General features: G+C 47.1%; 1 protein-coding gene across 1 annotated transcript; it reads right to left on the bottom strand.

Annotated features, from left to right (window-relative positions):
- Positions 1-944: 944 nt before the first annotated feature.
- On the bottom strand, positions 945-4859 carry FZD5 (frizzled class receptor 5). The gene is made up of 2 exons (XM_031451909.2): positions 4172-4859; positions 945-3875 (listed from the first exon to the last, which is right to left on the bottom strand). Exon 2 carries the CDS (start codon positions 3621-3623, stop codon positions 1854-1856), a length of 1770 nt encoding a protein of 589 aa, XP_031307769.2. The 5' UTR covers positions 3624-3875; positions 4172-4859; the 3' UTR covers positions 945-1853.
- Between the last annotated feature and the right edge of the window lie 11357 nt (positions 4860-16216).

Raw genomic sequence — 16216 nt, 5'->3', positions numbered from 1 at the left:
TTGGGCTTAATCTTACTTTTCCAACTTTGGTATAAAAGAAGGGCAAATCCCTAGACTTGTTTTCTAAGGGAGGCATTCTCAAATTGTAATTGCTTTTGCCATTTTAGCTTCTTAAACTTAGTCCCCACTCCATTCTGGTCATTGGTATTTTGCTGGCCAATGCACCATCACCCACTTCCCCAGTAATGGCCTCACACTCTTCATGAATGAATAGCTAAACAGATTAGGAAAGCAAACAGAATTTTTAATAGTGAAGTGTATGGGGGGCAGGTGTGGGGGTTTGTATGTGTGTATTCATCAATACATAGGCTTTCATATATGAATGAGGAAATGGTTAAACAGATTAGAAAAGCAAACAGAACTCTAACAGTAAAGTGTGTGTGTGCTCATCAACATATACAGGCTTTCTCAGAAGAGGAGGAAAAAAATGTATTCAAGTGTGGTAGGGGTAGGGACACCTTTCCTATTGCTACACTGATCCCTACTTTAAAAACTTATGCAAGTGTGTTACGGGTCTCACTTATTTTCAGAGACTGCCGAGTAGTGTCTTGCTGCTTTTGGAATATCTGGCTGTAAACTAGTCCAAAGTCCAGGGGCACTTACTTTCCCTCACCGCTGCCAGTGTTTGTTCACAGGTAGCCAGCCAACCTCCCCTCCCCCACCTGCCCCCTTTAAGCACCTCATTCAAGGGTGGGTGTGGTTTCTAATCACAGCTCTCCAGGAGAGGAGGAATAAGAAAAGCAAAAAGACTGTTTAACATGATAAAAGAGGTGGGAGGGGGTGGAGCAGATAAGAGAAGTGTTGGAAATTTACTTAATTACAGGAGGTATATCCATTTTAGTCCTTGAATTTAAAAAGGAGCCCCCTTCAGCACAATCACTACTTACTGAAGAAGGGAGCAGGTTTACTTTTATCAAAATTATAACACAAGTTTCTTTTTTTCCAAAAGTGGGATCACTGAAGCCTATTAAGAACCACCCACTCCTTTGGCACTAAGCTGCCATCTTAGTCTAGAATTCAGATTCAACCAATCACCATCCCTCAGGTTCTCACTGTTCCAAATATTTATTCCGGCCGGACACTGTAATGCCACCCCTAACTTACTGAAGTAAAGCTCGCACTGTTAAGAATGAGAATAATTACAGGTAAGACAGAACAGAAACTGAAGCTTGCTAAACAAAGCTAGGATAGGATGGACACAAAATCTCTAAACACTTCCTAACCTTGTCACTTTTGGGAGGCCCTAACCACACTATGCTCCCCGCTCCCCCTCCTTGGAATGACTTGGGGTTCCCCCTAACTTAGGAACCATGATCAGGGACAAGTAGCTCACCTTAAAGCATCTTGGACACTTTAAGCAGTGGGAGGAGAAACGAGCTGAAAAAACACACGGGACAACTTCCCAGTCACAACAACCCAAACTTTCACTGTTCACATTATTTTTAAAGACACAAGAATAGGAAACTATTTTCCCAATATAGACCACACAGTTCAAGGAAACCTGAACCCAGTGGAACGTCGTTATAATGCCAACCTTAGGACTGTAAAGCCCCCAAAGCAAAGGTAAATTTTGTTGCCAAAATGCAACAGTTAAAAATTAAGAAAACTACATATAAATTAAAAACAGGGTTCCCCTTGAAAAGGCAGTAAGATAGAATAGACGTGAGCTGAGCCCCTTTGCGAAGTCCTGGGGCAGGTACTCCCCTTGAACCAGCCCCTTTCCCCTTCTCTCCAAGTTGCCCCAGGAGGGGGCATCAGCACCATGAAGGTAAACGGAAGTGACCTTGGCAAAGCTACCAAACAAAACAACCTCCCTCCCTCCCTCAACTCCCGGCCAGGTCCCTCTCGGCCTCCTACACGTGCGACAAGGACACCTGCTTGTGGTAGGCGGCGGCGGCGGCGGCGGCGGCGGGGCCCGGCGTCCCGGTCCTGCCAGTGAGAGCTGCGCTCGCCTCGTAGTCCCCGGCAGGAGTGGCGCCGCCGCTCTTGTGGCCCCGCCGCGGGCGGCGGCAGCAGCAGCGGCTGGTGAAGCGGCGCCACGACTCCACAGTCTTGCCGGACCAAATCCAGACGCCCGACGTGATGCCCACCACGAGGCACATGAAGTACTTGAGCATGAGAACCCAGTACTCGGGCTTGGCGCGCGGCTGGCCGGCATCTGGACCTGGGCACGCGCAGGTGAGCGCAGCCTCCCAACTCTCGCGATAATGCTGTTCGTACAGGTAGCAGGCCACCACGATGCTGGCGGGCACCGTGTAGAGTAGTGTGAAGATGCCAATACGGATCATGAGCTTCTCCAGCTTGTCCGTCTTGGTGCCACCCTGCTTGATGACGCTGCGGATGCGGAAGAGAGACACGAAGCCGGCCAGGAGGAAGAGCGTGCCCACCAGCAGGTAGAGCACCAGCGGGGCCAGCACGAAGCCGCGTAGCGAGTTCAGGTTCTGGTTCCCCACGTAGCAGATGCCGGCCACCGGGTCCCCATCCACGGAGCTCAGTGCCAGTGCAGTGATGGACTTGACACTGGGAATGAGCCACGCGGCCAGGTGGAAGTACTGCGCATAGCCTGCAATAGCCTCGTTGCCCCACTTCATGCCAGCCGCCAAGAACCAGGTGAGCGACAGGATGACCCACCAGATGGAGCTGGCCATGCCGAAGAAGTAGACCAGTAAAAAGACAACAGTGCACAGCGCAGGGCCCGTTGTCTCATAGTGGATGTGGCTGTGCTCGCGGCTGCAGGCGACGCTGGCATGGCCCACGACCAGGCGCACCAGGAAGCCCAGCGACACGCACAGGTAGCAGGCTGACAAGAAGATGATGGGGCGCTCAGGGTAACGGAAGCGTTCCATGTCTATTAAGAAGGTGGCCACCGTGGTGGAAGTGGAGATGAAGCACAGCACAGACCACAGGCCGATCCAGAAGGTGGCGAACGTGCGCTCGTCGGGGCTGAAGGACGGCTGGTAGCAGGGTACCGCACAGTTGGGTACCTGGCCGGTCCGCACCTTGTTGTAAAGCGGGTGCGACTCCTTCAGAATGGGCACGAAGGGTTCGCGGCACTTGCACATCGCTGGGCCCCCGGCGGCGCAGTCGCCCCCCGAGGCTGGCCCCGGCTGGCCTGGGAGGGTGGGTTTGGCCGGGAAGGGCCTGGGGGGCGCCGTGGTGGCCTCGCTGCGATTGTAATCCATGCACAGGACCTCGGCGTCGCGGCCCAGCACTGGGAGGCGGTCGCAGCTCATGCGTTCCGGCCAGGCGAAGCCGTACTGGCGCATGAGCGGCGAGCAGCCGGCCTTGGCGCGCTCACACACGGAGCGGCAGGGCGGCAGCGGCTTGTGGTAGTCCGGCAGGCAGATGGGCGTGTACATGGAGCACAGGAAGAAGCGCAGGTCCGGCGAGCAGTGGATCTCCACCAGCGGCCAGAACTGGTGCACCTCCAGACCCGCCTCGTCCTGCGTGTCGTGGTTGAACTGGTTGGGCATGTGCGTCAGGTTATAGCCGATGCCGCGGCACATGGGCACTGTGATTTCCTGGCACACCGGGGCCTTGGAGGCGGCCGCCGCCCGGCCGGCCAGCTGCGCCAGAAGCAATAGCAACAGCGAAGGCGGAGCGGACGGGTCAGGCCGAGCCATAGCCCCCTCCCTCCCCTCGCCTGCCGCAGCCCGCAAGGGGCCAGCTCAAGCAGGGGAAACCGGGACCGCGGCTTCCCTCTCTGCAGACTTGTGTGGCGCCGGAACTGGCAACCTGTTGGTTTCTTTTTCTTTTAAAGAAATCCGTCCAAAGATAAACTGTTTCAGAAAGGCGCTGCCTCTGCTGCCTCTCCAGCTCTTCGCCGAATAGGGTTGAGAGGGACGGTTAGGGCTCTAGATTCCAGCGCAAGTACTCTTTAGAAAAGAAAGTAGGGAGAAGAAAAATGGAAACCACTCCCAGTTAGAGGGGCGATAACGGCTCAGTCCCCGCAAGCGGGCTCCAAATCTCTTAAGTTAACCTCTCTCCCTTCCCTCCCTCCCTCCCACCTCCTGAAACTAAACTACCAACTCCTCGCCTCCCTCCCACCCCACCTCCCTTTCCGCTGGGCCTTCCAGGCTGTACCCCAGCCTCAGAGCACTCAGTCTCCCCAGGCAAATGGCTGAGGGACCGGGAAAAGAATAGGGAGAAAGAGAAAGGCGCGGGCTCTCACCTCCGAGGATCCCGAGATAAGCAGATAGTCCGTAGCCAGCCTGGGTCCTCCGTCTGTGGGACACTTCACTCAGAACCGCGACTCAGAGCTGGGCTGGCATCGGGAAAGTTTGGAGATAGGCTGGGTACCCAAGGAGGTAGCACATGGCAGCGGGCGGGGGCGTCTCAGAGAGGGAGCCGCCCCCTAAACGAGGTCGCCGCAGACCGGTCACTCGCCCCCTCCTCCTCCGGGGCCCCCTGCATGATCCGGGCGGGGCAGGGCGGGGCGGGGGCAGGCTGTGCGTTTCCACCAGGGTGCGGGGGCCGGACGAAGGGCGAGCGCGCCTGGCAGCACCTGGGCGAGAGAAAGGCGGTGTGCGGCGACCGGAGGATCCTGCCGCCTCACAGCACTGGGAGCAGCCGGCTCTGGCCCCGCCGGGACTGCATGGTGGGAGCCCGCCGCCGCGTCCCGCCAGCCGCTCCCCTCCTCCCCTGCAGGGGGCTCCGCGCTCCAGCGGACTCCTGGGGGCGGTGGCGGCGCTCCCAGGACGCGCCGGGATCGACTCCTCCCCCGCGCTCTAGCACCCTTTCGCCCACCTCCGGAGGATAACAAACGGCGCGCAGCAGCGGCAACAGCAGCTGTAGCTGCAGTAGAGTCACGGCCGCGGGTTGCCTGGCCTCTCCAGCCCCGCCCGGGTCACCTGCTTCTAATGCCCGTCGGGAGGCTCCGCCCCAGCCCCGCCCCCTCGCGCTGGGGCTCGGTTGGTGGGCCGCCCTGCCACGCTCTCCGCGCGTCCCCGCCCACTGCCCCGCAGGCTCTGCCTCTCCCGGGGCGCCCTCGGGCCCCGCCCGAAGCGTGCAGCCCAGGAGCGCTGGCCAATCGCGGACCCGGAAGCGATGGGGGTGGGGCGCATGCTAATCACGCTTTTCTTGAGACCCGGGGCGGGAAAGCCTAGTTAGAAGTCTCTCCTGAGTTCTCTCCCGGCGCCCACCGGTGCCGGGCTCACTTTCCTGTGATGTTCTAGCTTATGAACCCTTGCTTCCAGTGCCCCCTCTGCGGCTAAGCATTATTAGAATCCAGCGCTTGTTTCAAAGAACTACTCAAAAGAATCGGTCTTAACCGTGGCTCCTGTCTCCCCTCTGCGCTATCCTCAGACCAGGTGAGCTCAAGTTGAGAGAACAAATGCTTACTGAGCCCCTACTGTGTGTCGGACAGCGCGTTAATTGTTTACAACTTAATACAGGATGTCTCAAGTTCTTACAACAATTCTACGAGGCAAGTACACCTCACAGGTGAAGAAAGGGAGGTTTAGAAATTTGATCAAGGCAACCAAGCTATTTATAGTTCCCCCCAAAAAGCCACAACCTAGACAATCTTGTTCAGCGCGGTATTCCGAGCGCCCGGCACAGAGTAGGCGTTCAAATCGCCACGGCGTCCACAATTTTATCCACCTCCTCCCCGCCCCTCCCCCATGTGCTACCGGTTATCTCCCAGGCTTTAACCTTTACTTCTGCATTTCGTAACAAAATCTTACTGTTGCGACAAGTGATTTTCTTTCTGTGTTGGGAAGACTCGAGACATGTTAGTCCTTTATCCGTTTATCAGGTTAAAAATCCAGGCAGTTCCGAAGTCGCCCGCAGAGAGAAGCAACACTGGCTCCAGGCTCTGTAATGGGCAGGGCGCCGCATACCACCCACCCCCGCTCGGGGGCTGCCCGCTGCTTCACCGCGCACCCGCGCGCCGCGGGGAATTGGGGACGCACCGAGCTGCCGAAGCCCGCGGGAAGACCTGCTGAGCGCCCCGACTGCTGGGACGCACAGTGGCGCTCTCCAGATGGGTTACTGTGCTGCAACTTTTAAATGTTCTAAAAATGCCTCTTTTCTAAATGTTCTAATTGGGTTGAAAGACTGAGGTGTTTAGCATTCTTGAAATGCATTCACACGCTTACAAAGAGGGTTTGAATTATTTCCCGCTCCCCCACCCCTTCCTTCTCCTGGGAAGAAGGCGGAAAGAAGGCAAGAGGGCCTGAGTTCTCGAAGAACTCAGGACTGGACTAAAGGGCTGAGATAGACCGCGGTTACTGTGGTTCTTGTGTCCTGGATCCCATTTATACAGACTGGGAGACTAAATTGCAGAACAGCCCTCTCCCTCCTGCTTATCAGTAAGACTTTGCGGAAAATAATGAAGAATATGTGTATTAATCCCAGCCTCAAAGTTAAAAGAAATACATATTAATCGCTTCACAAATATCAAAACTGTTAATAAAGATGTTTAAAATGTACATTACTCTTCCATTCCCTGGAATTCTACAGGTGCTCGTATTTTATCTCTTCTGTTTTTTGGAACTACTTGGCACTCAGTGTCGGCAAACATCCCAGGGTTGAAAGTAATGGGAGTTGTAAAGCTATGGAATAGCAATCAAAAAGAAAGGGAAATCCTCAGTGGAAAGTATGCACAGATAGTGAGCATGCCAAGGGAGACTGCCTCATTCTGTGGCCTTTATGCAACATGTGTATTATTGGGGAAGGACAAGTGTTGGCTAATAATAAAAATTATTTGAAGTTGGAGAATGTTAATCACTCATGCTGGAATTTAGCCAGAATACTTTTGTTATTTCACTTGGTTCTGACTCAAACGAGGTTATCTACTAGTCCGTAAACCTCTCCCTTCTTAATCAACAGCAAAAGGTTATTTTTGCTTGGAGATCTCTAATAAGAGTAGTAATAACAACAGGAAAACTTTACCAAAAGAAACTTATTTTGCGTTGTATAGCTTTTCATATCATTTGAATTTGGGGTTTTTTTTGCATATATTACTTCACTTTAAAGGCAGTTTAAAATATGCTGACTGTTTGACATGGATTAGGCAGGGTGCTAAATAATTCATTTAGGTTAGCTCATTGTTAACCCTGATGACAATCAGATAAAACTGGCACCATAATAACTTGCTTGAAGTTACATATTTAACCCATGGAAAGGACAGAAATAAAAATTTTCTCCTGAGTCAGGGTTTATTGTTTGACAAACTGGAGAACACCAAATTATTTTTAAAGATGTAATTTTTAAGCAACTAGAACATTGCAAAGCATTCTCCTCTGTTCATTCATTCATCTGTTCTGCCATCTAGCCATCCATCCATGAAAAACACCAAATTTCTGAGTTGAAGACACTACTGCTATATTAGGCATGTTGCTACAAAACCAAATTCCTGAGATGCAGCTTAAATTATTGTCCAAGGTGTATTTATTAATTGATGAAAATACAGAGGATAGTGCTAAACATTCAAACTAGTTAAGTGTGTGACATTCCAGGAGTCTTGAAGTGTTGGTTTTGAATTTTGTTAGAAGGGAATAGTTACTACATTTCTAATCTTACTATACTGTGTTGATTACATATGTATATTCTGCTGAGACACCTGAGAGTTCAATGCTGTAAGAATGACTAGACAGGTAGCCTCTATACTCTTCAAAATCTTGATAATTAAGATGCCTCCAATAAGTAATTGTGAAATAAGCAGTTGAGTGAATAGCAACTAAGATTAACTTTTAAAACTTTAGCAAGTGGCATTGAATCCTTGGATAAAGCTTACCTCATGAGCTGTACCTTTGAGGTTGATCATACCCCGTTAAATGCAGTATGAGTCTAAACCTTGGTTCTTTACTAACTGTGGACAAGTCACCCAATAGTCACCTCTTTCCTCATCTGTAAATGGAGTTCGAATAGTGATCCACCTCACAGAGTTGTAGTGAGGGGTAAATTTATATGGTTAAGGGCTTAGAACCATGTCTAGAACCTCATAACTCTATAAGCCTTAGTTATTATTTGTTTCTACTGGGTTCATTCTATTTTTCTGTTCTCCTGATCTTCTTTATTTTCTTTTGTATATCACTTTAATAATGGGGAAAAGAAGTTACAGGTTTTTAGATGTACAGGCATGCCTCAGAGATATTGTGTTTGGTTCTAGATCACTGCAGTAAAGCAAATACAGCAACAAAGTGAGTCACAAGAATTTTTTGGTATCCCAGTAGAGTATATAAAACTTATGTTTACACTATTCTTCAGTCTATTAAATGTGCAATAGCATTATGTCTAAAAAAATCAATGTACATACCTTAATTTTTAAAACATTTTATTTCTAAAAAAATGCTAACCATCATCTGACAACTCAGGGCTGTTCACAAACCTTCAATTTGTAAAAATGGAGTATCTGCGAAACCCAGTAAAATGAGATATGCGGGTTCTTTATGTCTGAGCACACTCCCAGCTGTCAGCAACTCTCTCCATTGAGATATTTGCTAGATTTTATGACAAAGCAGGGATCACTTCACTTGCCCCAGATCAAAGTGCACACACCTGACATCAGCAACCAGCCCGCCATGGAATGGACACCCACGAGCCAACGTGAATCCCTCACGGGTATTTCCAGCCTAGCATTTTCCATGTCCTGGAGCATTTATGATCACTCCTCTTCTCATCAGATCAGACACCTCTAGAAGAGAAACCAAGACACTAACCAGAGGATTAACATGATGAGTCATTTATCCAGGTTCATAATAAGAATGCCTTGTTCACATTATAAGTGGAGTAATTCAACTATAATCTTCAGTCCTCTCCCCTCCCCCACTGTGGTGGAGATTATAGAAAAGTAAGAGCTTCTTTCTTCTCCCCCAGAGGGGATGCAAGTGCTAATCTTTCCCACACTGAGCAGTGGCTCTCAGCCGCACATTACAATCACCTGGGGAGCCTTAAGAACTACTGAAGCTTGGGCCTTATTAAATGAGAATCTCTGGTTGGTAACCCAGGCACTGTGTCTTGGTTTCATTCTGTTTGCTTATTTTTGTTGCTGTTTTGTTTTCAACTCTCTGGGCGACCCTGATTTTCAGCTAGGGTCCAGAGTCACTGACATAAGTGGTTTTGTTCTTTCCTCAGCACAGCCCCAAACTTGAGCCTAGATAGATCTTCTGCAAAAAAGGGTTACTCACACCACTATGGAAAATGGAATACCTCTGGGGGGGGAAGTATAAAGCAGAGCATTCTAGCCTAATTGCATGTGAGTCTGTGTGGGCTGAAGGAAAAAATATGTCTATAAAATCTGTAACAGAATTGTGGTACAGTGATTACACAGTCGACACCAATGGTGACCATAATAATAGCAACTGGGCATTTCCAATGTGCCTGCACTGTGCTGTGAGGTTGATATTATTAATCCCATTTTATAGATGAAGATTCTCAGGTTCAGACAAGTAACTTGCTCCACAGGTCACACACCTTCCATCTTGGGTTTTCCTGACTCTAAAGCCTATGCTGCCATTGACTGCTGGCCTCGTTACAGGCGCAGCAGTAGAGGGTCCTGAGAACCACCAAATGGTAACTCCAGAGGTAAACAACTTCCTCATTCCTCAGCATCCCTTTCCCGGGGATCAGGTCAAATCTTCAATTCTGGTGGCCTCTTGTGTGTGGAGCTGAAGTATGGGAAAGCTGAGGGCTCTGGATTCATCTAGAATCCCAGATATGTCTAGAGCCAACTTGTTCTTTGGGGTTTGCAGATCTGGCTTAAGAATGGGTACTGCTTAGACTAGATTTCAGAACCTTCCTGGTATCTTGGCAGAGGAAGCTTCAGTTCAGCAAATATGGACACTGCGCATGCTGAAAGCCAAGCCCTGATGCCAGAGGAGCAAAGATGAAGAGGCACAGACTTGCCAGGGCAGGCAAGGTGGGAGCACAGGGGAGGCACCTGGCCCAACCTGGTGGCTCAGGGAAGACCCAGGCTCTATCTGGAAGGCTGAAAATGAATTAGGTGATATTTCAAACAGAGAAAGATTTAATACTGAGAATCAAGCATGGGCTTACAAAATTGATGGGCTGGAGGGCCAGAAGTCAGGGGGCTACCCCTGGACTATTGAATTAAAGGGCTCACCACAGAAGCTGTGTTCCAGAAGTCGAGCTGGTGCAGCTGCTGTAGCTGCTCTTCACACCCATGAAACTGGTAACTAGACACGGAGACAGGACATTGAGTCCAACAGTTAAAATGACACTTAATGTTACTTGGTTGCCAATAGCAACAGAGGCAGAATGATGCCTTGTCCCTGCATCTGCCTCCAGGTCTCACAGGAGCACACCTGTTGACTGAACTTGTTTCCGATCTAGACCCTAGCTGCAAGGGAGTCTGAAAAAAGTAGTTTTGCAATTTCCAATTTCAACTAAATTGCTAGAAGGCTAGAATGGAGGCTGGAGAGGCAATCCCCAGTATCCACTACTGGTGAGAAAACTGAGAAGGACTTCCTAGACAGAGGAATCAGCACAAGTAAAGGGCACAAGGTCATGAAAAAGCACAGTGCAAGTGATGAACAGCTGGGCATGACTAGGCTATCAGGGAGTAAGAGAAGCATCTGAATCAAGGTTTTTACCTGAAAGTACACTCATGTCTAAACACCATATTTTTGATTAATTAGATTTGTATGTACACTCTCCACATAACACTTTTTCCTGTTGATACAGTGCTTGATTTATTCAGCTGACTACTAGTGCAGAAGGAGAAAGGAAAGGAGCAAAAAGCATAAACAAGAATAAACAAAAGTGTTAGGTAGTATTCATCCACAAAGAGAACAGAACCTTAACATTCTCCAAGCCTAACTGCCGCAAACACTGTTGATTACATACCTACGAGTCATCTCCCCTTTCTCCTTCCTAACAAGACCCCAGTTTTGTTTTGTTTTGTTGGGGAATCCACCTGTTTCTGCACAGCCCTGTGCTTCAGGACAGGCAGGAGCTTCAGGTCAAGCCCCGAGACCTAGTCCAACTGCTGATGTGGCTCCTCTTCTTATCAGCATTTAGGTTACACATGTGCATGGGATGCAGTTCTGGCCAATAAAGGATGGTGTGTGGGCCAACGGGAGTTAAGTATGTCAGGGGCTTATGGGAAAGGTTTTACTTCAAAGGAGAAGCAGTCCTTTCCCCTGAGGGGTATTGCTTTGTCTGCATGGGACGGCAATCACTGTGGGCGCCATCTTGCAATATGAAAGAGCTAAGTTGACCCAGTGAGGAAGGGTGGTGTTGAGGCTGCCTGAACTGCCTGCCCCCAGCCTTCTTGTTATGTGATACAATACATTGCTTATTTTTTAAGTCATCTGAGTCAGTGTTTTCTTTCACTTGCTACCAAGGACATTGTAACTACTACATGTAATGCAGTCTGTACTCTTAGGATGAGAACCACTTAAACTTGGCTAATGGAAGTCTCTGGAGGAGATTTAAGGACAAGAAGTTATTCCCCTTTTTTTAATCAGAAGAACTATTATTCATCCTTCAAAAGCATTTGAGACCCACTCAATTGTCATTTCCGTCAAGCTGAGTTATTTGTGATTGCCTGTACTCCCACAGCCCGTCACTACTTCTCCATTATGGCCCTTTACTCATCGACTCTTTCAACAAATATTTATTGAGTACCTCTTTGGGATTTGGTAATTCTTTAGGCACAGGGGTTATAGTAGAGAACTAGATACGTGGAGATTCCAGTCTAGTGGAAGGCAGAAAATGAATGAAAACAATTTAAATGGGATGACTCTTATCAAAGGAAAAATAAAATTCTTATGGCGGCATTTAAAAGAAGAGGAAGGGAGGTGAGGGTAGAGTATGCTCAGTGGTAGAGTGTGTGCCTAGCATGCACGAAGTCCTGGGTTCAATCCCCAGTACTTCCATTAAAAAATAAATAAGTAAAAAATAAAAGAGAAGGAAATAACTACCTTGAAGTTTATTTTATTGTACAGTGATCGTCTGTTCATACATCAGTTTTTTTCTACTCGATTGTGTGTTCTTGCAACCACACGTCACCCATCCCTTTCCTGGGAGATCGCATTTTCCAAAGATGGCTGCAAAACCCTCTCCCATCCCACATGTTTTTTTCTGCAATCTGATCTTACCATTTGCCATAGGGGAGGAATGTAGGAGGTCCTAAGTCTCTGCCTCTTGAATCTCAATGGGCTTGTGACCCAGAGACTTTGTTGGGAGTGATGCTATGGGGCTTCCATGGAAAGGTCATAAAAGGCCATGCAGCTTCCACCTGGTTCTCTTGGAATATTTGTTTTTTGGAAGTGCTTTTTCTTGGGACACTCCCTCTTGGCACCTACATGTAGATGCTCCAGTTGACAATCCCACTTGAGTGAGCCTTCAAGCCATCCCAGGCCAGGTGTCTGACATTTGAGTAAAGAAGCTTCCAGATGATTCCAGTTCCCAGCCTCAAGTCACCCCCAACTGTTCCATTCTTCCCAACTGAGGCCCCAGACATCATGAAGCAGGGACAGGCCATCCCTGCTGTGCCCTCTCCAAATTCCTGACCCACAGTATCCAAGCACATAATGAAATGCCTGTTACACCACTGCTTTGGAGTAGTTTGTTACACAGTAGCAATGACTGGAAGACCCCCAAATCTGCCTTTCTGTGAAATCTTAACAGAGTAGACAACTTTTTTCTTTTTACCTGACCCAGTTGGTGATCAACTTAAGCACTGAAGCTTGAGAACTTTCATCCATCTTACTTTCATCCTATTGAGTCTCACTGTTGATGATATGCATGGGAAATGTCTAATCTTCTAAAACACAAATCTGCACCATTGATCTTAATATCCTGCTGAAGTTAGTTCCCCAGGTCAATTGTGTGTAGTGGGAAAAAAGTACCTCCTTTTATCCATTTTAAACATGCTTCCTTTTCATCTCATCTTGTCCTCTTGTTCTTCCCCAAGTGAAGTGATTTCCATTTTGTGGGTACCTAGACACAGAGAACTGAGTTGAGACAATAATCTTTCTTTGGTCATCCAGAAGGCCTCGGGCGTGCTGCGACGTGGAACAGTGGGTTTTAGCTGGTGACTTAAAGGTGGTGGAATGCTGTATTCTAATTAGTCACTAGTTTAGTTCCAAGCTTTCAAAAAATAGTCTGAATTCTGCAAGATGCAATGGGTATCTTCTTGTGGTGCTGGGAAATGGAACATAGTGTAGTGGGAAGAGAATTGGCCAGTACACAGGCAATCTGGATTCAGATCTTATCTTGTGAGCCCGCTGTGCGCTCTTGGGCATAACACGTAACCTCTCTGGACCTCATTTTCCTCAACTATAGAGTGAGGAGATTCAATCAGAGGGTCCAGTAGCACTCTTTTGCCTCTAACATTCTATGTATTCTATGTATCTGCTAGTCATTTTGAAATGTCTACTACACAAATTCACGGGAAGAAAAAAAATCTGTACTCTAAACAGTTTGCCTTTTTAGCTCTAAAATGGGACTGGAGAGAATCCCCTTCCTCCCCCCAAAAATACTCTAGTTTCTAAAAAACAAATGCTATCATTTTCCAAAAACAGAATCCAAATTGGGCTTTAATTACCAACGATATATTCCCGCCGTGACTGTTAAGTGACAGTTCTTGCAACCCGAGTCCTTTCAGTTTTGGGGTGCACCCCTAGGGCTCCTGTCAGTCTTGCTTTCATGAACCTGTCAATTCTCAAGGCGCCATTGCTGAACTTTTGTGCTGGGACACCTTCATGCTAAGTGAGGAGAATGAATGGGTGAACTGGCCATGTTGGGGAGAAAAAAGAATATTGTCCCAGTGAGCAATGCAGTAGAAACTATTCAAGTGAATCTCAAGAAATCTGAAATCTCTTCCCAATCCTTTTTTTCCATAAAGCAGAAAACAAAAAAAGCAGTCACCACGTGGGACTTAAGGAAAGCATTCAGTTTCACTCCGCCTGGACCTATTTCACTTATTTTCTGATCTGCTAAGTATTTCTTCAGCGGCTGTGATCCTTAGGACGTAATGGGCTCTCACCCCCTTCTGAAGCTCTGCCTCCTATTTTGTCTTCCTGAATTTTCACTTTCCAATCCCAAGTGGGAGAAAAGCTTCTTGTCTCTGATTTTAAGATTTGTTACAGAATCTCCACTCTTGGGAGAACAGATGGCTTTCGCTGTTGGGTTAACAAACTCTCAACAGCAACAAGTAGTGAGATCAGGCTCCACTCAACAGAAATTTATTAGCAAGTTTAAAAAAAAAAAAAAAAAACCCTGAGGTCCTTATAATTCATGGAGGGTATAGATGCTAAGACAAAACTTCAGGTAACAAGTAGAAGAAGAGCAGCAGTGAAAGTAATAAAAATATCTAGTGCTTAGAAGAGCTTTTGGAAAATATTCTAAAGAACCTCCCCTTCCGTCCTTAATAAGATATCTCACATATGATCACACATAGCCACTTCCTCACCGTCATCATATGCAAGAATGTTTCGATGTTTTTGTGAAGGCCTTCAAGGAAGGCTTGAAAACAATACAGCAACAACCAAATAATACTCTCGGTTGTACCAATGGGAAAACTGAAGACCATGTGTTTACTATTTGCTTATTTAGGTAATTTAAGTTATTTGGGCAAAAAAGCCAGTCACAAGTGTGGCTTCTTTCTGAGTGGTGCTTTCGCCACTAGGCTGCCTTCATGTGCTCGATGACGCTCCGGTTCTGGTGAAAGGGGAGCCCAGGGTTCCACACACCATGTTCTGTCGCCCCGCCTGTCGGTCCTGCTCACACTCTAGTTGGGATTTGACTTTGAAGGCTCATGGGCTCCAAAATCCTGCGCACGTGGGCTATGCTGCTTGTTGCCCAGAGGCACTCTGCAAAGATAATTTACTGTTTACGAAAATGATATGTACAGGGCTGGTCAAGCAATGGGGTGCACATTTTAAAAAATTAATAGACTTAATTTTTAGAGCAGTTTAGGTTTACAGAAAATTGAGCAAAGAGTACAGAGAGTTCCCATGTATCCTCTCCTTTTCCCACTCACAGTCTCTCCTATTACTGTGATACATTTGTTACAATTGATGAACCAGTATTGATAAACTATTATTCACTAAAGTCCATAGTTTGCATTAGGATTCACTCTTTGTGTTATGCAGTTCCACAGGTTTTGACAACTGTCTTATGTCCATCAATACAGTATCTCACAAAATAGTTTCACTGCCCTAAAAATCTCCTGTGTTTTACCTAATCATCACTGCCTCACCCCCGGGACCCTCAGCCCCTGACTATCACTGATCATTTTACTCTCTTCACAGCTTTGCCCTTTCCAGAAAGACGTACAGTCGGAATCGCATAGTATGTGGCCTCTTCAGACTGCCTTCTTTCACTTAGCAATATGCACTTAAGGTTCCTTCATGTCTTTTCAGGGCTTGATAGTGCATTTCTTTTCTTCTCTTTCTAATATCCTTTTTTAAGAACAAATTGCAAATAATAAAACATTAGCAAAAATGAGCAGAAAGTTTGAAGAGACTCCCTGCCTTCACACATGCACAGCCTTCCCCATGATCAGTGTTTTACACCAGGGTGTTACATTTGTCACAATACATGGACTTACTTGGACACATCATTATCACCAGGGACCCTCAATTACATTAGTGATTAGTGTTGTATTCTATGGTTTTGATACATGTTTAATAACATGTGTGCACTATTATAGCATCACAAGGAGTATTTTCACTCCCTAAAAATCCTCTGTGCTCCACCTATTAGTCCTTTCTCCTCCCAATCCCTAGAAATCCACAGTTTTGCCCTTTCTCAGAATGTCATATAGTTGGAATCATACAGTATGTAGCCTTTTCAGATTCGCTTCATTCACTTACTATTATGCATTCTATGGTTGCTCCATGTCTGTTCTCGTGGTTTGAACAGCTCTTTTCTTTTTAGATCCGAATAAATTTCCATTGTCTGGATGTACCACAGTTTATTTATCCACTCACCTACTGAAGGACATCTTTGTGGCTTCCAAGTATTGGTAATTATAAGTAAATCTGCTCTAAACAGCAGTGTTCAGGATTTTGTGTGGACTTAAGTTTTCAACTCTTTTGGGTAAATGCCCAGGAGTGTGATTGCTAGAATGTATGATAAGAGTGTGTTTAGTTTTGTAAGAAACTTCCAGACTGTCTTCCAAAGTAGCTGTACCATTTTCTATTCCCACCAGCAGTGAATGAGAGATTCTCTTGATCTACATCCTAGCTAACATTTGGTGTCAGTGTTTTGGATTTTGGCCATTCTAATAGGTATGCAGTTT

This window comes from Camelus dromedarius, chromosome 4 (genome assembly GCF_036321535.1).
Source record: "Camelus dromedarius isolate mCamDro1 chromosome 4, mCamDro1.pat, whole genome shotgun sequence".
NCBI lineage: Eukaryota > Metazoa > Chordata > Mammalia > Artiodactyla > Camelidae > Camelus > Camelus dromedarius.
The sequence above is the reverse complement of the archived record's forward strand: the minus strand, read 5'-3'. Positions and strand labels throughout refer to the sequence as shown.

Coding starts and splice junctions, on each gene's coding strand:
- FZD5 (XM_031451909.2), bottom strand. CDS start 3,623: ATGGCTCGGCCTGACCCGTCCGCTCCGCCTTCGCTGTTGCTATTGCTT.